The sequence below is a fragment of the Schistocerca piceifrons genome, chromosome 3 (assembly GCF_021461385.2).
Source record: "Schistocerca piceifrons isolate TAMUIC-IGC-003096 chromosome 3, iqSchPice1.1, whole genome shotgun sequence".
In the NCBI taxonomy this organism is placed as follows: Eukaryota; Metazoa; Arthropoda; class Insecta; order Orthoptera; family Acrididae; genus Schistocerca; species Schistocerca piceifrons.
In genome coordinates, this window is record NC_060140.1 from 790,421,319 (window position 1) to 790,447,542 (window position 26,224).

Genomic DNA, 26,224 nt, shown 5'->3' on the forward strand with positions numbered 1-26,224 from the left:
CCCAAAGTCGTGGGCATCTCAGGGAAACAACTGGCAGACAGTTTGGCTAGAGAAGCACATACTTGCCTCCCATTCCCTTTCATGATTCCAGCTGCTGAAATGCCGATCTATGTCAAATCTGTCTTTGTCCAAAAGTGGAATGACATCTGGTGCACTACTGCTCATAGTAATAATCTCCGCACACTCAAGAAGTCTACTGCAGTTTGGCAATATTCCTTCCGCTCTTCTCAGGAGTCCACTGTTTTATGCTGTCTACGCATTGGTCATACGAGGCTCACCCATCGTTTCCTCCTCAGTAATGAACTGCCCCCATAATGTGGTCGTGGAGTCAGACGGGTGGTATCCCACGTGTTCATGGAATGTCCCCTTTGTGCTAAGTATAGTGTTCCTGTTTCCTTAATTATAATATTAGCAGACTATTTACGGATCGTTGAACTGGTCCTCAGTTTCCTCCGTGAAAGTGGTTTTTATTTCCAGACATAAGGTTTTACTTTACTCTTCAAGCAGAGGCAGGATGGTTGTGGTTGGGACCTCTCTGCTTGTCTTCTCGGTCTGGCACCTCATGACCACTCCCCCACAGAAAGATGCCCCTTTTTTCCAGTTTCTAGATTTGTTCTCACCTTCTGTGTCTTTTACTGTGTGTGTTTTAACTTCATTATATTATAATTTTACTCTACTGACTGGATCCATCCACTTTTGGCAGACCCTCTTTCTTCTGTGCCTAACTTTGGAACTGCAGGACTGATGAGCTGGCCGTTTGGTCCCATAAACCCTCTCAGTTAATCAGTCAAAATCATGAGTAAATGCAGGTTTAGTGCTGAAAGTGAAACCATTGGATAATATAGATATTTCATGAGGGGAGAGGGACTTGGATGAGAGTTTGAGAACACTGTACTGTTGTGGCCGGTTCTTGTGATCATAAGTTGCCATTGCCCAGCGAGGCATTGGCAAAGGCTGGGGAATGATGAGCAAGTTGGCCAAGTTCATTCTGTAGGAGAGGGTAAAGTGTGATCTGATCTGTTCCAGTTTCAAGTTGGCATGATGGATGAGACCATCAGAGGACACACAAGGGGCAGATAATTGTAGGATTTTGTAGGAGAGGAGTGCGGTAAAAAGAAAATAGGCAGATAAGGCATATAGGACACAGATCAACTCGGTAAGTGCAAGAGAGTGCTGTATTTGAAACTGTAAAAGGGCCTGGTGTAGAGCAGCATTACATCCAGAAACAGGGCCTTATTTTGGGGGTAACTCCCAGGGACAAGCAGATTTCAAGAAACACTATGAAACATCAGTTGTGATAGTTCAAAAGCAGGCGATGGGATTCATTGTGGTGAAAGAGGTGGGTTTGGACTATTATACACTCCTGGAAATTGAAATAAGAACACCGTGAATTCATTGTCCCAGGAAGGGGAAACTTTATTGACACATTCCTGGGGTCAGATACATCACATGATCACACTGACAGAACCACAGGCACATAGACACAGGCAACAGAGCATGCACAATGTCGGCACTAGTACAGTGTATATCCACCTTTCGCAGCAATGCAGGCTGCTATTCTCCCATGGAGACGTTCGTAGAGATGCTGGATGTAGTCCTGTGGAACGGCTTGCCATGCCATTTCCACCTGGCGCCTCAGTTGGACCAGCGTTCGTGCTGGACGTGCAGACCGTGTGAGACGACGCTTCATCCAGTCCCAAACATGCTCAATGGAGGACAGATCCGGAGATCTTGCTGGCCAGGGTAGTTGACTTACACCTTCTAGAGCAGGTTGGGTGGCACGGGATACATGCGGACGTGCATTGTCCTGTTGGAACAGCAAGTTCTCTTGCCGGTCTAGGAATGGTAGAACGATGGGTTCGATGACGGTTTGGATGTACCGTGCACTAATCAGTGTCCCCTCGACGATCACCAGTGGTGTACGGCCAGTGTAGGAGATCGCTCCCCACACCATGATGCCGGGTGTTGGCCCTGTGTGCCTCGGTCGTATGCAGTCCTGATTGTGGCGCTTACCTGCACGGCGCCAAACACGCATACGACCATCATTGGCACCAAGGCAGAAGCGACTCTCATCGCTGAAGACGACACGTCTCCATTCGTCCCTCCATTCACGCCTGTCGCGACACCACTGGAGGCGGGCTGCACGATGTTGGGGCGTGAGCGGAAGACGGCCTAACGGTGTGCGGGACCATAGCCCAGCTTCATGGAGACGGTTGCGAATGGTCCTCGCCGATACCCCAGGAGCAACAGTGTCCCTAATTTGCTGGGAAGTGGCGGTGCGGTCCCCTACGGCACTGTGTAGGATCCTACGGTCTTGGCGTGCGTCGCTGCGGTCCGGTCCCAGGTCGACGGGCACGTGCACCTTCCGCCGACCACTGGCGACAACATCGATGTACTGTGGAGACCTCACGCCCCACGTGTTGAGCAATTCGGCGGTACGTCCACCCGGCCTCCCGCATGCCCACTATACGCCCTCGCTCAAAGTCCGTCAACTGCACATACGGTTCACGTCCACGCTGTCGCGGCATGCTACCAGTGTTAAAGACTGCGATGGAGCTCCGTATGCCACGGCAAACCGGCTGACACTGACGGCGGCGGTGCACAAATGCTGCGCAGCTAGCGCCATTCGACGGCCAACACCACGGTTCCTGGTGTGTCCGCTGTGCCGTGCGTGTGATCATTGCTTGTACAGCCCTCTCGCAGTGTCCGGAGCAAGTATGGTGGGTCTGACACACCGGTGTCAATGTGTTCTTTTTTCCATTTCCAGGAGTGTAGATGGTGGGAGTAGCAAAAAAGCAGAGGGGGAAGTAAGGGAAACAATCGGGGAAAAGGATGGGAAAAATGTAGGCAAATTCATACGAAAATTTTAAGGACGAGTGAGTGGGCTAGAATTTCTCCCAAGAAAAATGGACTATATGATAAGAAAGAATTAAAACAATAAATTGAACTGGGAAAGTTCATGAAACCTACTTGAAAACTGTTTAAGTTAAAAAACCTGGTCACACCCTGTGCACCTTCTGCACCCATTTCCCTACCGTGTGGCTCGTGCCTGTGACTGCCCGTTAGTTGGCAAAACATACGCTATCAAAGGGAGAGCCACCTGTGAAATTACGTATGTACCGCAAACAGTGTTCAGCTTTCTACGTTGGTATGACTATCACTAAGTTATTACTTAGGATGAATGGGTATAGGCAGAGGGTGTACATTGGCGTCACTCAGTGTCCTGTTGCAGATCCTGCTGTACAACATGAGTCATGACCTCGGTACCTGTTTTGCAACACATGCCATCTGTATTCTTCCACCAGGCACCAGTTTTTTAGGGCTTCACAAGTGGGAACTGGCTCTAAAAGTCCTTGGTTGGTGCCACCCACCTAGTCTTAATTCACGTTCATTATTTTCTTTAATTTCCTCGGTGTCAGCATTTCTTCTCAGTAACTACTCCTTTCTTCATTCCCGTTTAGTTTTATTTTTCTGACCTGTCTATTTTTCCCATCATGCACCTATACAACATATAATGCCCTTAGCTTTCCACTCTTATGAACTCTACCAGCTTGTCAGTAGTTTCTTTCACGCTTATTACTCCATCTTCCACCTTCAAGCTTTTAGATTTTCAAATCTTGTCCAATGCAATCTCCAGCAGTTAATCTTTCCTTCTCATCATTCTCATCACATTTAATAGGTCTCCGCCGCACGGAATGGCCATGCGGTTTGAGGTGCTATGTCATGGATTGCGCGACCCCTCCTGCCAGAGGTTAGAGTCCTCCCTCAAGCGTGCGTGCGTGCGTGCGTGCGTGCGTGCGTGTGTGTGTGTGTGTGTGTGTGTGGCGGGGGGGGGGGGGGGGGGTGTATTAGCATAAGTTAGTTTCATTAGTGTGTAAGTCTAGGGGCCGATGACCTCAGCAGTTTGATCCCTTGGGAATTCACACACATTTGAACATTTTTTGATAAGTCTCCCCTGACCTGGTGTTCTGGTCAATATCAGAACTCTCCCAATTTCCTGGACCTCAGTTGTCCTTTCCCTTCATCCCCTATCGTTCCCCTTCAACCATTCTGACAGAATAAGGACTCGCTGGCTGTGAAAGCTTGTACATTCCTTTAACCTTTGTATGGTCTCATACATTGTAGTATGTGATACTTATAGGGTATGGATAAAGATGCACGGCAGTTCAATTTTGCTTGGTAATTTTTTCCTGAGGCTGCAGCTGTTAGCAAGGGTGGTAATTTGCGCTCTATTCTTGGTGAGAATGAACTTTCAAATACCTACATAACTTTTGTTTTACTTTCCAGCTTCAACCCAAAGTAGTTAAAAAGAGTATTAATTTGACTCTTCATGGCATTCATAAGCTGTTTGTCAGATGTAGACATTAACCAGGATCATCTACTTTGGTGAAAAATGTTTTTACCTGTAAACTTGTCCAACCATGCCCCACAGCATCTAGTGGTATGCAATCTCTACAAAAGCCAAATGTCTGGGTCAAAGTTCCGTTACAGCGCATAGTCAATCAGAAAGTTCCACGACAGCCTACACTCTTCTACAAAGTGAAATACCCATTCTGGTATATTTGTTTCTTAATTGCTTGTTGTAATCTTCCATTGTCTCCTACTTCAGACAACTTCATGCATTATTTTTAGCGTTTTCATGTTTTTTGTTGTTTGTTACTTCCCCTTTTTATACGGAAATGTTTTTCTCAGTTATGAACTGCTTTCCTCTACAGGCACATAATCCCAGTCTGCATCTTCTTATTCACTTGATCAGCTGCATTCACTTATACACCTGAAGAACTTTCACGTAACGTTAAAACAAAAAGCCAGACATACCTCCTCAAAGGTTCTAAATTCAGCGCACACATCATTAACATTTATTATGTTTACTAGTGTTACCAGTCACAATGATGATCAGCTGTTAATTTTTCATATATTCCACTCAACATATAAGAAATAATACTGATTAGCGCTGAATGTTACATAGTGTTTTAACACTATATTGTGATTTGCAGTTTTCTAACCTTTCAGATAGTGGATTGTATTTGCTTTCTTCTTGAATTTCTGTACCTCTTTACCCAAACTTCCATCAGCATTTTCTTGCTCACTCAGTCATTCAAGATTGGGATTCAAGCACTTTTGGTGTGGCATAGGTATGTTAGTTCGAACGAGAGGCTGGGTTATCTAGCAGTGATCGCAGCATATCGTACTGCTCTATATACAGGGCTATTACAAATGATTGAAGCGATTTCATAAATTCACTGTAGCTCCATTCATTGACATATGGTCACGACACACTACAGATACGTAGAAAAAACTTACAAAGTTTTGTTTGGCTGAAGCCGCACTTCAGGTTTCTGCCGCCAGAGCGCTCGAGAGCGCAGTGAGACAAAATGGTGACAGGAGCCGAGAAAGCGTATGTTGTGCTTGAAATGCACTCACATCAGTCAGTCATAACAGTGCAACGACACTTCTGGACGAAGTTCAACAACGATCCACCAACTGCTAACTCCATTCGGCGATGGTATGCGCAGTTTAAAGCTTCTGGATGCCTCTGTAAGGGGAAATCAACGTGTCGGCCTGCAGTGAGCGAAGAAATGGTTGAACGCGTGCGGGCAAGTTTCATGCGTAGCCCGCGGAAGTCGACGAATAAAGCAAGCAGGGAGCTAAACGTACCACAGCCAACGGTTTGGAAAATTTTACGGAAAAGGCTAAAGCAGAAGCCTTACCGTTTACAATTGCTACAAGCCCTGACACCCGATGACAAAGTCAAACACTTTGAATTTTCGGCGCGGTTGCAATAGCTCATGGAAGAGGATGCGTTCAGTGCGAAACTTGTTTTCAGTGGTGAAGCAACATTTTTTCTTAATGGTGAAGTGAACAGACACAATGTGCGAATCTGGGCGGTAGAGAATCCTCACGCATTCGTGCAGCAAATTCGCAATTCACCAAAAGTTAACGTGTTTTGTGCAATCTCATGGTTTAAAGTTTACGGCCCCTTTTTCTTCTGCGAAAAAAACATTACAGGACACGTGTATCTGGACACGCTGGAAAATTGCCACAACTGGAGACCGACAGCGCCGACTTCGTCTTTCAACAGGATGGTGCTCCACCGCACTTCCATCATGATGTTCGGCATTTCTTAAACAGGAGATTGGAAAAGCGATGGATCGGTCGTGGTGGAGATCACGATCAGCAATTCATGTCATGGCCTACACGCTCTCCTGACTTAACCCCATGTGATTTCTTTCAGTGGGGTTATGTGAAAGATTCAGTGTTTAAACCTCCTCTACCAAGAAACGTGCCAAAACTGCGAGCTCGCATCAACGACGCTTTCGAACTCATTGATGGGGACATGCTGCGCCGAGTGTGGGAGGAACTTGATTATCGGCTTGATGTCTGCCGAATCACTAGAGGGGCACATATCGAACATTTGTGAATGCCTAAAAAAAACTTTTTGAGTTTTTGTATGTGTGTGCAAAGCATTGTGAAAATATCTCAAATAATAAAGTTATTGTAGAGCTGTGAAACCGCTTCAATCGTTTGTAATAACCCTGTACTTCTATGCATATGCTCATAACAACACCTGGTGGTGAAACAACCTGTTGCTGTCTATCCCATGTTTGCAAATTAAATTGGTGTTTTAAATACTTCACACTCTCCAAAATTTTAAGCTTTCTCTGTTTTACTTTTTACTCAAACGTGTTCCAAATTGTATATCATCTTCAGTGGGTCGTTTTATTTCTGTCGACTGTTATACAAAAATTGTGATTGGTTTTGTATTTTATTTTTAATAACTACTATATGCACATTTTATTTTGTTGTGGTTGATCATCTGACGCTATATCACTTTTACAATGCATTACAAATCAAAATTTTACATATTTGTGCATTATGCATTTATTTTCCTGAGCAATTTATGTAATGAGCATTCCTTTGGGATTGGGGCTGCAGATAAAGTATCAAAATAGTGATTTTCGTATACTCTCACAGGAAGAAATAGAAAATTGTGTGTGGGCAGACAGTGATGGTGATTTTTGACACCTTTAAGAAGCTTTCACAATGAAAATTGTAATTCAGTTTCATGAATAATCTCTCATATGTGATACATGAATCTCTAATAGATTCAGCGGTGGGACCACCCCCATTGCCACACTTTCAGGCAATTTCATGCAGTTGGTTTACAGTTTACCATTTTTAAATCTGTTTGGTTGAGATTGCATTGCATCGTGACAACACTCTAATGATGCATTTATTTCTGAGTAACAACTGCATTAAAAATATTGTTAGCTTTTTTTTTTTTTTTTTTTTTTTTTTTTTTTTTTTTTTTTTTTTTTTTAATTTGAGTAATGATTAGTATTACTTGTGTGTGCTACCCATTACGGAAATACTAAATTTCTTGTTCTCTCTTTCCAGTGTCTTCTGATACAGATGATTCAATGACACCAAAAACCAGTCGCAAGCAATCCATACAACCGAGTCCTCATGTTGGTGGATTTAATTTTGGTGCTGATAAAATAATTAATAACAGGCCTCATGCATTTTGCTCAAAGACAATTATTCGCCCAGAGATGTGTGAACCTTGCAGTAAAAAGTAAGTTTCTTTATTGAGGGACTTCACTGATTAATAGATTGGTAATGCTTAATGCTCGGTAACATAAATCTAAATAAGTAGATGACCAGGGATGAGAACTTGGTGCTGTTTACAGCATGAGATCTCTTTTAAATATTCACAAACTTTAATGACCAATTTGTGCTCTTCAGAATTTATATGTTATGGTTCGCACTTTTAAATTGTGGACGTTCTATTTTCCTTGTATTTCAATGTCATCAATTTTTTAGGCTGAATATGAAAGACTTTACTCTTAATTCTGTTCCTGTAGACTGAAATTAATATATTTCCTTCTTAAATAGTTCAAAATTTTCCTTATAAGTAACTTAACTACACTGTTTATTCTCTTGTTTTTCATACAAAAGCTTCAAAAACCACCTTTACCGTACTAACATGAAGTTAATGTTATGAAGGTCAGCCAGTAACTGAATGACTTTAACACACATATAATACAGTATATACTTCCACATTCCATTTGTTAAATTACTACAATGAAGCAAATTGAGGTTCCAGATAATGGGACTCTCATCTTGTTGTGGTTTGTGCCAGTTGACGTTCGGGTAACAGGCAGTGCAAAACTTTGCGTCTGTTGAGAAGACACCATATTTTCAGGATCTTGTTAACTTTACCTCTATTAAACGGAGAAAATAACAAGGTTGTGGTAATGTTGGGTGTTCCATTTATCTGATGTCAGCGTGACCGGGGTATTGCAGGCCGGCCAAGGAAGCTGCACCTGCCCCAGTTTTTTAGCCTGAAGGCCACGCAGACATATTGTCTTGTCGGCCACAACAATGGCAAGAACAGAAGTTTCCAGGTGTCAGAGTTCAGAGTTGTGATGCAGTTCACAAATTAGTGAATAAATTTCATGAAACAGGAAGTGTGTAAGACAAGAAGCATAAACAATGATGTACTGTGCTCACTGAAGCTTATCTCGATGACATTGCCTGGAGAATTCCCCTAAAAAGTCTCTTAGACGTCTTTCACAGCAAACACAAATATCGTGCACCTCTGTTCAAAGAGGTGCTAAGCTGCTTGCGCGCGTTCGAGAGTGCAGGTGCAGTTGTCTGCAAGTTATGGCTCACGTCGGCACCGGCGACACCTGTCACATGGGTTCTAAGGCAATCTTCAGTTTGTACTGGCGGCTGGTGGAGGTGGTGAAGACTGCTGGCCTCGCACACACAGTGCAAACGGAGTTCCAAATTTGCAGCATCGTTCCCATAGTGGATTTGGGTCCTTCTGCTTGGAGCCGAGTAGAGGCTCTCAACCAAAGGCTTCAACTTTGTGACAGTCTTGGCTGCAGATTTCTAAACTTAAGTTTTCGTGTGGGGATTAGTAGGGCTCCCCTTAATAGGTCAGGCGTGCTCAAAACAAATGAAGCAGAGTACTTGAGGAGTGCACACGAGGATTTTTTTAGACAAGGCTGTAAGACTGAGGTGTTCTGATGAACAATCACCAGTTGATCCACAGCTAGGGAAGTCAAACAGCGTTCACGATAGAGACGCTTCGACTGTCAGATTTTTATCAGTAAACTGTGGAAGAACTCATAATAAAGTTCCTGAATTTGCTGCCCCGCCGGGAAAGTTTCGTGCTCAAATTATTCTTGTGCTGTGAGGTGGCTGAAACCTGAAGTGGAAAGCTCTGAGAGATTTAGTGAGTTGTGGAACATACATCGCAAAGACAGATTAGAGACCATAGGAAGGGAAGTGTTCATTGCAGTTGACAAAAATATTCTCTCTATTGAAGTCTGAGTTGAGTGTGACCATGAAGTCTTCTGGTGACATACAACAGCTGTTGGTGAAACTAAGTTAATTGTTGGATGTTTTTGCTGGCCACCTGACTCCACTGTTACAGTTCTAGAGTCATTCAGAGAAAGTCTACGTTCAATAGTGTATAAATACCCAGATCATGCAATACTAGCTGGAGGCGACTTCAACTTGCCAAGTATGACGGGGATGTCTATGGATGCATTGTCAGAGCACAGACAGTCATGCAAAATACTTTTGAACACATTTTCTGGAAATTGTATTGGGCAGCTAACACGGCAGCCCGCACGCAATGGAAATAACTTGGACCTTTTAGCTAGAAATAGGCTGGGCATTATAGACAGTGTCAGTATAGAAACAAGGATTAGTGATAAAGATTCATTATAGCAGCTATGATTCTGAAAGTTAATAAATAAGTAAAGAATGCTAGGAGAGTGTTTCTGGTAGATAGAGCAAGTAAACAGTTACTAAAATCTCACTTAGACAGTGAAGTGGCATCACTTAGTTACATTAAGATGGATGTAGAGGAATTATGGGCAAAGTTTAAGCAGATTGTAAATCATGATCTGGAGAGTTGCGTACCTAGTAAGTGGATAAAGAATGGAAAAGACCCAACATGGTTCAATAATGATATTTTTATTGAATGAGACATTGATATTTTTTTCTTTGCCATGTCGATACTTTGTCAGTATAACAAGGGCCAATGATATTTGTTTAAATATTGTTTTATCAGATTCCCTATATTTTTAAAAATATCAACAGTCCTACAACTAACCTGTGATACCATACGACATTCACCATTAGTTCCATGCACTCCATCTCTTGCCTAGTACGTAGTTTCCATCAATTTTTTCCTTCCTTTCAGCACCTATGTTTTCTGCCTTCCATCGATAAATTGGAAATGGGCTGAAACATTTAGGTCTGGTTCTTCTAGCATGTGCTACTATACTGTGGCACAGGGTTTTTTAATTTGTCCAGGACAGTAGACGTGCTGCTATAAACAAAAATTAATTACATAACTATTTTTTAAGCTGATAATTAAAACTGAGACATCTTTGTTAATTTATGTGTCAGACTACTGTTCTGATGTTTCTGCTGTTTTCTGTTCCTGAATAATAAGTGAAAGAAGTAAATAGATATAAAAAGAAACTACAGTGGAACTTTGATTTTACGTTCTCCAATTTTATGTATTTCACGATCCTACACGATAAATTCATAGCCCCTGTGAAAAACTCGTAAAATCAATCCTTATATATTGATTCTACATTCTTACTTAAAGTCTCACTTGACTTTGTCCCGTTTTCTTCCTACTGACATCTGATGTGACTAAATGAGTTAGAAGTGGCCCAAAAGACAGGAGTTTGCACCTTGGATGAACGCAGTTAATGGAAATTTCAGGCTGTTGCAGAGAGAGGAAATGCTGACATAACTCACTATCAGCATTGCCGACACAACTTGTAATGTTTGGCTTCACCGCGCAGTGATGATGGGTCAAGTACATTTTTCACACTACGTTTTTCAGGAACTGACTTAATCATAATGTGGTGGCAATGTGGAAGCAATTAGAATGAGTCTATTGAGTTATTGGTCGCTATAGCATTAGGTTGATGTTTATGGGTGCGATAGTGACAGGAGAATCTCAGTTGTAGCAAGAGCTCTTTAGAAGAATATGTTCGTGAAATTTGTGACAAGGAAGAAGTGCTCATCGTTTCACTTGCAGCAATTTAAGCTATTCTATTAGATTCCTTCGTAACCACATATTCGGAAATAAACAACCAAGTATGTGTGACAAGGAACAATATGAATTTTATTGCTGCTCGTTTAACTTGCAGGAATGTAAGCTGTCCTCGTAGTTTTCTGTGTAACCACGCTTGGGATCACCACACATTTGGAAATAAACAGGCAAATATATATTTCATCATTCATTCTCAAACCATAAATAAACGTTTAACATCATCAAATATTGCAGAACATATTGTATTAAGACTATAATGAACAAATCCTCTGTCAGTTAACGATGATAAGTGTAAGGTATCTTTGATAGACTTTAAATGCACCGTTGCTTTCAGATGGTGTACTGTGCACATACATGTCACACATTAGGAAGGAAATGAACAATTGAAATGCACACAGTTCACAAGTGCTTGCATAAGCTGATAGTCGAAAGCCCACTAGTGATGTCATAACTGCAAAAAAGCAGTGTGAAGCTGTGTCCACACTGCCACTGGAGACATGTTTCAGTTGGAAACATTTCCTGCAATGTACTGCATCAGTTTCCGACTTCGTTTCTTGCTCTGTTTCTGTCCATATTTGCAGTAAACATCTTTTAGTGTATCTGCATCGTCTGCGACACTGTGTGTTGTGTTGTTTTCATATTGTCTGCCATGGTATATATAGAAATGAGGAAACTGTAATATGTGCTGCTGCATTATTAATGCTCGAAGGTTTACGCAAACAAAACAGAAAGACATTATTGTCATTCATTCTGTTTTTATTTATTTATCGTAACCCGTTGGCCATAAGCATCTCTGTGTTTCGTAGATTTACAGAATAAGGTCACATTTATCACAATAATTTTGTAGTTGGTTTTAAAACTATGACAGTATTCTGATAGAGAGTTTGTATAGTAGTTGTTAATGGTTGAGAAAATAGGGTTAGTTGTTGTAAGGAATGAGTTTGTTGTTTTGCATACAATCGTCTTTTTTGGTGAGCAAAAACATACTACAGAACTGGTGGGATACTAGCTGTGTGTGGGAACTGTATATACAGCTCTAGTTCGTGTAATTTCAGTTGGATATCATCTAACGATTTTGAATTTCTGACATATATCATCATTCCTTAAAAAAAAAATCGGGAATGCAATTACAACCAGACATGCTGTTGTCTTAGTTATATGCCAACAGGAGATTCATTCCATAGCCTTGAGTATTTATTTCACATTTTGAAGAAAGCTTTGACAAATGACCCTATTTTCTTTCCTACGCAAGCTTTCTCAGTATTCTACCAAATGTAATAGCAGTTTCTGCAGAGTATCTTGTTTTATTGCTGTTCTTGTACTGCTTGCTTCATATATTCCACAAGCAGCTGTCAGCCTGGTACAGGTATAAGAACACTACAGTCTGCTGCCTTGTCCACTGCATTTCACCCCTCCACCCCCATGGAAATATTTAATACAGCATGAGAAAATGAAACAACTAACAACTCTATAACACAGAAGAGACAATACACCATATAAACACATACTTGCCTCATGCAGCAGTGACATGCAGTAGCTGGCCTGAAACATGGTTTCCTTTGATCTGTACCGACGCAGCTACAGATAAACATTTCTGTTTTTCAAAAGATGTTCCCAATGGTGTCAACATCAAGTAGCAGGAAACATGTTTCAGGCTTAGTGTGTACGCAGCTTGAAGTCTATTCGACCCAATTAAACTGCCATTCGCTACTGAAAGAAAACACAAGCCACCAAACGTTTGATTCCGATGCCTTTCACTGCCTTCACAGTTTTCGGTTTAATTCACCATGTTCATCAATTTTTTACTTTCCCTGGGTGAACACAAAGGAAATAGGTCTCAAAAACGCGTGATTTGATGTATAATTTGTGGTCGTAGCATGTTGGAGACCAGCTCGATTGCCTTGCACCCAGATACCAATTTCAATTTTTTGACGAGTTTCTACCTGCTGTTACACAGCTGTGATTTTTTTTGAGAACTGATGAAATTCATTATCACAAATCATTGTATAAACAGTGTATTGTATGTTTAATTTCCTTCACTTAGGCAGATTTTATACATTGTATTGGGGAGGATTACTATTTTCTATCATAGATGCCGATTACATATGTTTATGCTTGTATTTTGTGGGGTTTTAACGTTTTCCTCAATTCTGCATTCCCCTCACTTCTATGGTTTTTAAGTCTGGACCTCAAGAAAATGTAAAATAAGTGTTTCACTGTAAGTCAGTTTGCATATCATCAGTTAAAAGTAATTTATGTTCATTTCAGAATCAAATTTGGTAAAATAGCACTCAAGTGTCGTGACTGCAGAGGAGTTTGCCATCTGACTTGTAAAGATAATCTTCCATTGCCGTGTGTACCAGTTACGAACACACCTACAGGGAAAGGTTTTATTGTGAGTATTGAAAACTTTGATAAAGTTTATTTATTTTACTTCTTGATCTTAGATCTCAACTGGTGAATTCAATCAATTCTGTCTTCTTTTCTTATCAAATTGTCATAATTTGTGTAACATTATCCTACAACTATCATAAAAATATGTCGTGGATTATAGAGGTTTTACACTATTGATTTCCAAGACAGATTAAGTCTGGCAATCGACTATTCTGCCTTTCAGATTGAGTCTTTTTGTACTGTAAATGGGTACGGTTATCAACTAATGGTAACGCAAATCTGCTAATGTGCACCGTTTTAAGTGCAGATACTGCCAGTTTTGCTGACACTGTTACTTCAGCTAGCATATTTTTAAAGACTTCACATCACTATCACCAGACACTAAAGGCAATGCCATAATGATGTAGTTGTCCTTTTCTCTCTCGTTATATATACCATTTACAGTGGCGGACTAAGCACTAAGCTTCTCAGAGGCCTGGGGGAGTGAAAAAAAGAATAATGTAATTTAATGGCTGACAAAAATGTATATATAACGTTTGTATTCTATGCTCTAGTATTTGTGATATATATGTATTTCAAGATACATGTGAAAAATTTAGAACTGGAATCACCATTTAGTGCAAAGAAATAAAGAATATTTTATGCTCTCTGTGACTGACACGATAAACTTCACAATTTTGAAATGGGTGTGAACTGTTAAAAAATTCATTGTGCTGTAGTTAACTGCAAAGGTTATGTAAATAAATATTTTTCTGAAGTATTCAGCCATTGTATCCAACATCAGTAATTGAAGGAGTATATTCAAATAATTCGGTAATGCTGTTTGATTATTTTGTTTCTGCTGCTGATGGGTACAACACCTCGTTTGTCACTCACAATAAAGAAAAGAAATATCCAACTTAAGCTGCTTTCACTGTTAGTCACATTTCAGTGCATTTCTTTATTTATTTTTACCCAGTCCTAACTGTATGATAGGTGAAAATAAATGTAAAAGAACATATGTGACACGGTTACCAAGAAGAAAGAAAATGATGCCGGCATTGATCCTAAGTGCCTTACCTAAATTTGCTTTCTAATGTGTTTGAGCCTAAATTTGATGAAGTTCCACTTTGTGAAACCACTAATCAAAATAATACACAGCGTACTGGAAGCTTATGATATGCCAGTCTAAAAATCATCACTATCCCTCGTGGCAAAACAAAAGCTGTCTGAGTGTAGGTGAAATGAAATTCTTACTGCTGTGTACAAACAAAAGTAAAGCTACTATCTTCATAGACAGTGCAGCCACTATCGTGTTCCTACTAAGAATGGATCAATGCAGATCTTATTGCAGTTGTTGTGAAGCAAACATGATGTACTGTCTCCCAAAGATTCCAATGGCAGTATGTATTTATGGACTGCCAAAATGCCACAAACAATAATTACTTCTCTACCCCATTCTTACTCTCTTGTGATATTGAAAATCAGCTTCAGCTCTGGTGTGTGATTTTATTTGCTGTCTCGTTTTCTTCTTCTTCTTCCCCCCCCCCTCTTCTTTAGCTACTGATACTCCCTTTCCAAGAGAATTGTGCCTTACTAAGACAATGCAGAAAAATATACAGAATTCAAGGCAGACTTCCTTCCATCATTTGACAATAGAGACACTGTTGCTTTTTTGTGATATGTTCACTGCTTTTATTTATTTTGAAGTGCGTATAGCGAGATCTTGGCTAGCACTCTTTCTCCCTCGCCATATTGAGCTTGGAATAGCATGGCCAGTTGCTTATACACATAATGAAGAGTTATTTAAATAGACCTTGAAGAGAGTCGGTGTGGTCATTAGCTGAATTGACACAAATCAAAATTACGTGACCAACGCTGACATTTCCTCACAGTCCACCTGGCCTTACTTAGTTACCAAATGTGCTCTGAACCCCTCATGTACAAAAGCAGACAACATGGAAAATGCACAAGTGGTGTAACTCCACCTACGATAGTTTTGAGTAAGAGGAGCATTAATTAAGAAGTGTATAAACAATTATTAATGTTAATAATTTATTTGTATTGATGAATATGTGATAATATGCACTAAAGTCTGTAAATATATTAACAAAACAGAATATCATACAGGAAATGACTTGTTTAACAAAAAAGAAAGGGAACCCTTTTGTCAGTCATCTACTTTAACTTCAAATACATTGTGTGAATACAGGTTCGTTGCTCATCCGAAATGTGATCCCGGGAATCTGAACGTTGAGTAGTCACCTTCATAGGCAAGTTCTTGAAGAATTCGCGATATACAGGAGGAATAAATTTTAGAAGATCAAGCATATCCTTCTTCTTGTTGGTTATCACAGTCCGCCTGGTCTTGTGTACTCGTCTTTGTGTCACTGATGCAAGGCTTTGAAGAAGTCTGCCTAACATGTGCTTACAAAAATCCACCTTCTAATACTATGTCACCCTCACAACATCCCCACGACCCCATTAAGTTTTATTTACATTCCCTCCGTAAACATGCCTTCGCCCTAGCCAGATTACGCTCCCATATTTTATTTACTCAGGCTTGTCTGACATTTGGCATTACCTCCAAAGGCCTCACACTTAAAGTTCCCATCTCTGGCTGTAACCTTTCTTTCCATCAGTCCCTATACCAGTTCCAAACTGAAGAATCCATAGCCCTCACCCACCTAATCCTTAACCTACACATCAACTCAGCCAATGAACACACCCGTCAACTCCTATCCTTAATAAAAGTCCTCAATCTTTCCTCTGCCACATCAACACCGGCTGTTCAGAGCATCCTCCTACAGACCAACCGCAAATAGAACAGCATGCCACCCTCCACCTCAAAAAACTATCCAATCTGCTGGTTTCCCACCTTCAGAAAGGCAACTGCTCGCCCTCCACAACCTTTCAAGCAAACCTCAACCTCTCATTGCACACAGACCCAGTCTCTCCCATCTACTCAATCGCCCACTTCCAGCTCCACTCCCCCCAAAACCTCGAAATTCTAATCAACACAATCTGGAACCACAACACCCTAATTCTGTAATTAACCTTTCCTCCAAACCTCTCTCCCAATATGAAACCTCTGTCCTATCCAAAGGCCTCACCTTCAGCCCTACTCCCAGATTCAACCAAACAGCCCTCGTCCAAGATTTACTGTCCTACACTCATACTCTCTGCTGGAAATACCACTTTCCCACGAAGAAAAATAATCCTAATCCTACTCCTAATGATCCAACTCCCCAAGACTCTATCCAAATTGAACCCTGCCTGGAACAGTTCCGTCCTCCGTCACAGCGGGACCTCTTCCTCAAAATCACCCTCTCCAAACCTTCCAGGAATTTCTCACTTCCAGCCTTGCCTCTCAATCCTTCAAAAACCTTAATCCTACTCCCAACATCACCACTGCTGAAGCCCAGGCTATCCGTGATCTGAAGACTGACCGATCCATTGTCATTCTTCCGGCGGACAAGGGTTCCACGACCGTGGTACTTGATCGTCAGGAGTATGTGGCTGAGGGACTGCGTCAGCTTTCAGACAACACTACATACAAAACAAAACCTTTCACCTGACTCTTTTAACCTCCTGACCCCACCAACACCCCGCACCCCTACCTTCTACCTACTTCCTAAAATTCACAAACCCAATCATCCCGGCCGCCCCATTGTAGCTGGTTACCAAGCCCCCACAGAACGTCTCTCTGCCTATGTAGATCAACACCTTCAACCCATTACATACAGTCTCCCATCCTTCATCAAAGACACCAACTACTTTCTCGAACGCCTGGGATCCTTACCCAATCTGTTACCCTCGGAAACCATCCTTGTAACCATTGATGCCACTTCCTTATACACAAATATTCCGCATGTCCAGGGCCTCGCTGCGATGGAGCACTTCCTTTCACGCCGATCACCTGCCACCCTACCTAAAACCTCTTTCGTCATTACCTTAGCCAGCTTCATCCTGACTCACTACTTCTCCACTTTCGAAGGCCTGACATACCAACAATTAAAGGGAACAGCCATGGGTACCAGGATGGCCCCCTCGTACACCAACCTATTTATGGGTCACTTAGAGGAAGCCTTCTTGGTTACCCAGGCCTGCCAATCCAAAGTTTGGTACAGATTTATTGATGACCTCTTCATGATCTGGACTCTCAGTGAAGAAGAACTCTAGAATTTCCTCTCCAACCTCAACTCCTTTGGTTCCATCAGATTCATCTGGTCCTACTCCAAATCCCATGCCACTTTCCTTGACGTTGACCTCCATCTGTCCAAAGGCCAGCTTCACACATCCGTCCACATCAAACCCACAAACAAGCAACAGTACCTCCATTATGACAGCTGCCACCCATTCCATATCAAACAGTCCCTTCCCTACAGCCTAGGTCTTCGTGGCAAACAAATCTGCTCTAGTCCTGAATCCCTGAACCATTACACCAACAACCTGAAAACAGCTTTCGCATCCCGCAGCTACCCTCCCGACCTGGTACAGAAGCAAATAACCAGAGCCACTTCCTCATCCCCTCAAACCCAGAACCTCCCACAGAAGAACCCCAAAAGTGCCCCATTTGTGACAGGATACTTTCCGGGACTGGATCAGACTCTGAATGTGGCTCTCCAGCAGGGATACGACTTCCTCAAATCGTGCCCTGAAATGAGATCCATCCTTCATGAAATCCTCCCCACTCCACCAAGAGTGTCTTTCCACCGTCCACCTAACCTTCGTAACCTCTTGGTTCATCCCTATGAAATCCCCAAACCACCTTCCCTACCCTCTGGCTCCTACCCTTGTAACTGCCCCCGGTGTAAAACCTGTCACATGCACCCTCCCACCACCACCTACTCCAGTCCTGTAACCCGGAAGGTGTACACGATCAAAGGCAGAGCCACGTGTGAAAGCACCCAAGTCATTTACCGACTGACCTGCCTACACTGTGAAGCTTTCTATGCGGGAATGACCAGCAACACTCTCCATGTGCATGAATGGACACAGGCAGACAGTGTTTATTGGTAATGAGGATCACCCTGTGGCTAAACATGCCTTGGTGCACGGCCAGCACATCTTGGCACAGTGTTACACCGTCCGGGTTATCTGGATACTTCACACTAACACCAACCTATCAGAACTCCGGAGATGGGAACTTGCCCTTCAATATATCCTCTCTCCCTGTTATCCACCAGGCCTCAGCCTCCACTAATTTCAAGTTGCCGTCACTCATACCTCACCTGTCATTCAACAACATCTTTGCCTCTTCACTTCCGCCTCGACTGACATCTCTGCCCAAACTCTTTGCCTTTACATATGTCTACTTGTGTGTGTGTGTGTGTGTGTGTGTGTGTGTGTGTGTGTGTGTGTGTCTACCTGTCCTTCCCCCCCCCCCCCCCCCCCCGTGTGTGTGTGTGTGTGTGTGTGTGTGTGTGTGTGTGTGTGTGTGTGTGCGTCTACCTGTCCCTTCCCCCCCCCCCCCCCCCCCCCCCCCCCTAAGGTAAGTCTTTTCGCTAACGGGATTGGAATGACTCCTTACCCTCTCCCTTAAAACCCACATCCTTTCGTCTTTCCCTCTCCTTCCCTTTTTTATGATGAAGCAACCGTGGGTTGCGAAAACTTGAATTTTGTGTTTGTGTGTGTGTGTCTATCAACATACCAACACTTTCGTTTGGTAAGTTACACCAGTGTTACAAAAAGGTACGGCCAAACTTTCAGGAAACATTCCTCCTCACACACAAATAAAGAAAAGATGTTCTGTGGACATGTGTCTGGAAACGCTTAATTTCCATGTTAGAGCTCATTTTAGTTTCGTCAGTATGTACTGTACTTCCTCAATTCACTGCCAGTTGGCTCAATTGAAGGAAGGTAATGTTGACGTCGGTGCTTGTGTTGACATGCGACTCGTTGCTCTACAGTACTAGCATCAAGCACATCAGTACGTAGCATCAACAGGTTAGTGTTCATCACGAACGTGGTTTTGCAGTCAGTGCAATGTTTACAAATGCGGAGTTGGCAGATGCCCATTTGATGTATGGATTAGCACGGGACAATAGCCGTAGCGCGGTACGTTTGTATCGAGACAGATTTCCAGAACGAAGGTGTCCCGACAGGAAGACGTTCGAAGCAATTGATCGGCGTCTTAGGGAGCACGAAACATTCCAGCCTATGACTCGCGACTGGGGAAGACATAGAACGACGAGGACACCTGCAATGGACGAGGCAATTCTTCGTGCAATTGACGATAACCCTAATGTCAGCGTCAGAGAAGTTGCTGTTGTACAAGGTAACGTTGACCACCTCACTGTATGGAGAGGGCTATGGGAGAACCAGTTGTTTCCGTACCATGTACAGCGTGTGCAGGCACTATCAGCAGCTGATTGGCCTCCACGGGTATGCTTCTGTGAATGGTTCATCCAACAATGTGTCAATCCTCATTTCAGTGCAAATGTTCCCTTTGCGGATGAGGCTTCATTCCAACATGATCAAATTGTAACTTTTCACAATCAACATGTGTGGGCTGACGAGAATCCACACGCAGTTGTGCAGTCACGTCATCAACACAGATTTTCTGTGAACGTTTGGGCAGGCATTGTTGATGTCTTGATTGGGCCCCATGTTCTTCCAGCTACGCTCAATGGAGCACGTTATCATGATTTCATACGGGATACTCTACCTGTGTTGCTAGAACATGTGCCTTTACAAGTACGACTAAAACATGTTGTTCATGCACGATGGAGCTCCTGCACATTTCAGTCGAAGTGTTCATACGCTTCTCAACAACAGATTCAGTGACTGATGGATTGGTAGAGGCGGACCAATTCCATGGCCTCAACCCTCTTGACTTTCATTAATGGGGGCATTTGAAAGCTCTTGTCTGCGCAACCCCGGTACCAAATGTAGAGACTCTTCGTGCTCGTATTGTGGACGGCTGTGATACAATACACTATTCTCCAGGGCTGCATCAGCGCATCTGGGATTCTGTGCGACGGAGGGTTGGTGCATGTATCCTCGCTAACGGAGGACATTTTGAACATTTCCTGTAACAAAGTGTTTGAAGTCACGCTGGTACGTTCTGTTGCTGTGTGTTTCCATTCCATGATTAATGTGATTTGAAGAGAAGTAATAAAATGAGCTCTAGCATGGAAAGTAAGCGTTTCCAGACACATGTCCGCATAACATATTTTCTTTCTTTGTGTGTGGGGAGTGTTTCCTGAAAGTTTAGCCGTACCTTTTTGTAACACTTTTTTTTTTACTGGCTAATTCAGGCAAGTATCTATGGCAAGGTATCATAAATTTGTGTTTTATTACTTACACTTTCATATCTGGGTCTTGCACTAATTTCATGAAGGAAACACAAGTTACAATTAATGGTTCTGTCCTGTACATGAATCAGTATATTAAGTTATTACTTTGTATGTCTTCGCACATTCTTCGAAGTGTTTCACATCACAGGACACACAATCCTGGGAACCTCAACTTCCTTCTGTTTCATCCCACATGTACATGTATCCGTTTCTATCATTAAAAGAATGCCATCCCAGATTACACACGTATAAATTTCTCTTATAGTAGGCAACAGACATCTGCAGTTTTGGAAAGTGGAATGCCTTTTGTAAATCAAGTGTAGGCACATAGTGGTCACTAGTTACTGAGTTTTCGCCTTGATTCATCGACACTCTTGCTTTTCAGCCTGTGCTAGGTGTTCGTCATTCTCGTTTTGCAACCTACGTCTCTTTTGTACAGCATCCTCAGTTGCAGTCTTCAGCTGTAGTTCGTCGCATGTTTTACAAGTGTCTGTCGATGGAGGCTTGAATGTAGATTAAATCTTGAACTGAAAACATGATAGTAATATTTTGCATTGACCGGTTCTTTGCGAGTGATCCTATACCATTGAATATAGAGTTCATACATTTTTCTCACTGTGATGTCCTGGCTGAGATATCGTCAATGGGGAGTACCTTTCTGGTATAATGGAAACAACTTAATATGTTCTTGAACACTACTGTCGTCTATTTTATTTTCAGGTGTTTTTCTTCTGCGTGAATCAGTCACAGCAAACACTTCCTCCTTTCCTATACATCTATATAATCTCCGTTTATTTGCAGTGTCCCTAAGAGTGCTTTTTGCACAACTGTGTACTATTATTTCCTACCCTAAGAAAGTATTTGTATGTGATTGCTTTTGGAGAATGACATCCATTCTTCCAAGTGTTTTCTTTGTACTGAGTTTGACGGAACAAGTCACCGAATATACACATTCTGTCTGGAGTAGTCTGTTAATTTCAAAAAATTTTCTTCGGGAGGACGACGGCTCAATCCAGTCTCCAGCCATCCTCATTTAGGTTTTCCGTGATTTCCCTAAATCGTTTCAGGCAAATGCCGGGATGGTTCCTTTGAAAGGGCATGGCCGATTTCCTTCCCTACCCTGAGCTTGCGCTCCGTCTCTAATGACCTCGCTGTCAACGGGACGTTAACCACTAACCTCCTCCTCCTCCTCCTCCTCCTCCTCCAAAAATTTTCGAATATTTCTTTCCTCTTACTTGCCTCAATTTTTGCATTATATTCCGTCCTGCAGTTACACTCCTTGTCCTCAAATATCTTTTCTGGAACTTTCTTTCCACTACAAGATATACTGTATTCAATAGTCCTGTGTTCCTGTTATTCTTATGGATGTTCTGTTTCCATGCGTTGGGAGTTACTGTGCTTTTATGGCCCCTACCAACTTCCTCAGAACCTAAAAGTATGATAAAGTTAGGTCAAATTCTGCAGTTCTGTTGTACTATGCAGTTGTTGTATATTCATAGTATACCATATTTACTCGAATCGAAGCCGCACTTTTTTTCCGGTTTTTGTAATCCAAAAAACCGCCTGCGGCTTAGAATCGAGTGCAAAGTATGCAGAAGTTCTGAAAAATGTTGGTAGGTGCCGCCACAACTAACTTTTGCTGTCAAATGTATGTAGCGCTACACAGGCATGCTTTGCAGGCACAAAGATGAATACTGGCACCAAAACCTCTGCGTCAGTAAATAAATTTAAAAAAAGGTGGAAGACGAGCTCTTTTCTCCGCCCCGAGTTTCGACCACTGCATTTTCATACATTATCCAACGAAGTAAATACAAATTCCGTATTGTTCACCTTCGAATGTAGCAGCATTTCGATGTACTACAAAAATCCGACTGGCAAGACTATTTGGGATGTTTGTCAATATGGCCAACTCTACGTTCCGAATTTTTTCCTACTTGTGAGAAGAGATGGTTGCTAATAGGAACTTTTATGAATTGTGAATCACATGCAGTATTCTCTTCATCATAAGAATAATACGAATATAAACATTTTGCCATGTATTCTTTCGTGTTTGCTGCTATCTCATTTAAATCCTGTCTGCCTTATAACCTACGAAACTAGTGCGAGACAACAGCAAATACGGAAGAATATACATATCATGTCATGTTTATATTTGTATTATTCTTATGCCTAATAGTGATACAATCTGAAATGAAGCACGGCAATTAACTACATTCTTAAATCTAAGATGACTCTAATTTCTGTGCAGAATGCAATGCACAAAAGAGGCGTCTGCAAAGATTTTCAAACAGAAAAATTCTTAGCTAAACTCTCGTTCAGAACATCTTCTATCATACGCAGTCTATTATTTGGTTCTTGTTGATCATTATCAAAGAAAGCAATAGTGTAAGTAACAACAAATAGCAGTCTCTTGCCATTGTTTCGCTAATGAGACAATTCCTCTCTTTTTTTATTATTGTAAGCGGTGATAGCGCGCTCAAAAGCAATCCAGTAAACACTCATTATCAGAATGCGACAAACAATGCATGGCACAGTACAATAATGCATTTTCAGCTTAGAGTGACGTAAACACCTTTAACAAAGTGAACGGCACTTATTAGATCAAAGAAAAATATGCAACCGATTCAAACCAGACGAAGCACTTGAAAAAGGAAGGGTATCCGTATAAATACGGACGGAGCGCCTGACGCATAGCAATGGCTACCTGGTAAAGCTTAACTGCTAAGCTTAAGACTCGAACCGAACTACTGTAGCTGTATCGTCATTCATTCGACCTAAATTGTGGCTCATATTACAATAGACCAACATTGTTTCGATTTGGAGGTGCGGCCTAAGACTTTTCTCTCCCCCTTGAATTTCAAGTGTCAAATTTCAGGTGCGGCTTAGATTCGGGGAAATTTTTTTTTTTTTTTTTTCCTTCCTTGATTTCGAGTCTCATTTTTCAGGTGCGGCTTAGATTCGAGTAAATACGGTACACAGTATGCAATTGTTATAAATTGCACTTCTGTTGGGGTATATATGTAATGGTAAAATGCAGCACCCTTAGACAGGTTAGGTTAGAAACAGTATCTTATCCATTTTGACTACATATATAATACTATTAATAGTTATTGGTGTGGCTTACCTGTCATAGTATCATTCATAGGAACGTTTTCCTTGTTTGGTGGATATTCTGTACAACACTCCATAATATGGCCACTACAAAAATCTTTACATTCCATCTTCCGCTAATGTGCATGGAGATATGTACATTGTGCTCTGAATAAAGGCGGGAAACAGTTAAAGGCACTAACACAGTGCCCAACTCTATGCACAGTTGATGAAACTTCAGTGTGTATTTATAGCTCTGAACTGTAGGTGTGCTGTTGCCGCGCGGGATTAGCCGAGCGGTCTAAGGCGCTGCAGTCGTGGACTGTGCGGCTGGTCCCGGCGGGGGTTCGAGTCCTCCCTTGGGCATGGGTGGGTGTGTTTGTCCTTAGGATAATTTAGGTTAAGTAGTGTGTAAGCTTAGGGACTGATGACCTTAGCAATTAAATCCCATAAGATTTCACACACATTTAGATGTCTCTGTTAATGAATACCTGGGTAAATCGTTTCCAGCGAAAAGTGGAGTTATGCCACTTGTGCTCTGAACCCCTCATATGTAAGTAGATGTAATGCACAGTTAACAACTCCAAAAAGAAAACTAAAGTGTAGTAAAGTCAATACAGAATGTTGACAGCAGTGCCAGTGTAGACTGGATTATATGTTGGACTGAGGTTGGCAATGACACAGAACAAATGAATACTGGTCCAGTTGTAGACTTGAAATGTCTGTCCCTTCTTCTACTCACATTAGTCTTTGCACAGAGCATTTTTAGGGTGTGTAGTTAACACCTGTCGTAACTCAAGAAGATCCATGGCTTCTTACATTAGTAAATTTCTAAAGGACACTTAAGTCCACTGCTGTGGAATTAAGGAGTAGGTGCCTTGCTCACTAGATCTTTCACTGTGTGGTTATTTCTTAGGGGTTACCTGCAAGCTCTCACTTAAAATGAGACAACGTGGTCACTTGAAGCTTCTCTAGAACCCAGGTGCAAGAAACTCTCTTCTTCTATGTGTAGCAATTGAAGGTGTATAGAACACCCCCTCCCCCTCGCTTCCTCTCCGCCCATTCAATCTACACAATTGTGTAGCACTTGAAGGTGTATAGAACACACACACACACACACACACACACACACACACACACACACACACACACACACACTCCTCGCTCCCTCTCCGCCCATTCAATCTACGCAATGCATGGACAAGATCAGTGCTCACCTGAGTTGTGTTGGGCCTAATTACTTTCATTTTGCTTGCCCTTTGTTTCTTGAATGACTTTATTCATGTTAGCTTTGGGAATAATAAAAACTAGAATTTGTTCAAAAATGTCTACACACCTTTGTGTTGAGCCCTGCATCTTACGTTACGTGGTCATTGGAATAAGTTAGTAATCAACAAGTTACCTACCATTCATCTTAAGTAATGATGGGAAAAAATTTAAACCTGTTATAAAATTCTGCCTTTTATTTGAGCTCTCGTTCAATTTGAATTGTGTTTGAATTATGCTCCAGAAAAGAAAATTAATCCTGTTTTTCTGATTAGTACTGTACAGGATGTTTGAAAAAAGTCCAATATTCTTAAAGGGATGGTTCCGGACAAGACTAGAGAAGTCCTGCAGACATATGTCTGAATGCAAATAAGAGCTATTTAGTTGTATGACAGCCACATGTCTGCCAGTACAGTAAGTGCTCAATGTGGCTACCTCTCATTTTTACAAATCCTTCAGCCCTTTTTCTCCTACAAACATTATCAGCTGCCCTCAGATCATGCATGCTACCCATGTCCATTTAATGTATGAATGTTAGTGAGTATGGGATACCCAAATGCCTTTAAATGTCTCCATAGACAGAAATCTGAGAGACTGTGGTCAGCTGAATGGGAAAGTTATACTACTCTACCTATTCATAATGCATTAAATTCTTATGTATGGGACTGTCCTACAAGTTGTAAAATAGAGGTTGCTGCCTCCATTGCGCATAAATGACAATTTACAAAGGTAATGTTTACAAATAGTGCAGATAATTTGTTGCATAGTAATTGATGATAAATTGTACTAAGTTATCTTGTAAAGTGTATGGCTCTACAAATCCTTCATGCCACAATGGTGCTAAGGAGATAATGAGGCCTTTCTTCCATGAATGCTTGTGAATTTTTATCTGCTCTTTTTTGAAAATTCGGGTAATTTAGTATCCCACTTACTGTGAACCTTCCATAATCCATAAATGCTAGCTGCAAAACTATGTAGATTGCATGCAGCTTAATGTGAGTGGTACATGCCCAGTCAGTAGGGTAGGCGTGAGGAGAGCAGTAGTGGTTGGTGTTGCGGGTCGGTGGTCGCCTACTGTAGGTGAAATGTCAACCAGTGGAGG

At 41.8% G+C, this 26,224-nt stretch overlaps 1 protein-coding gene across 1 annotated transcript in view; it reads left to right on the forward strand.

Moving 5' to 3' along the window:
* The window catches only part of LOC124788278 (rac GTPase-activating protein 1), a 138,038-nt gene that overhangs the window by 60,559 nt on the left and 51,255 nt on the right, over positions 1 to 26,224 (forward strand). The window contains exons 6-7 of the mRNA XM_047255505.1: positions 7,399 to 7,576; positions 13,361 to 13,487. Of these exons, the coding sequence (XP_047111461.1) occupies positions 7,399 to 7,576; positions 13,361 to 13,487 (305 nt within the window). The remainder of the gene's footprint in view (positions 1 to 7,398; positions 7,577 to 13,360; positions 13,488 to 26,224) is intronic.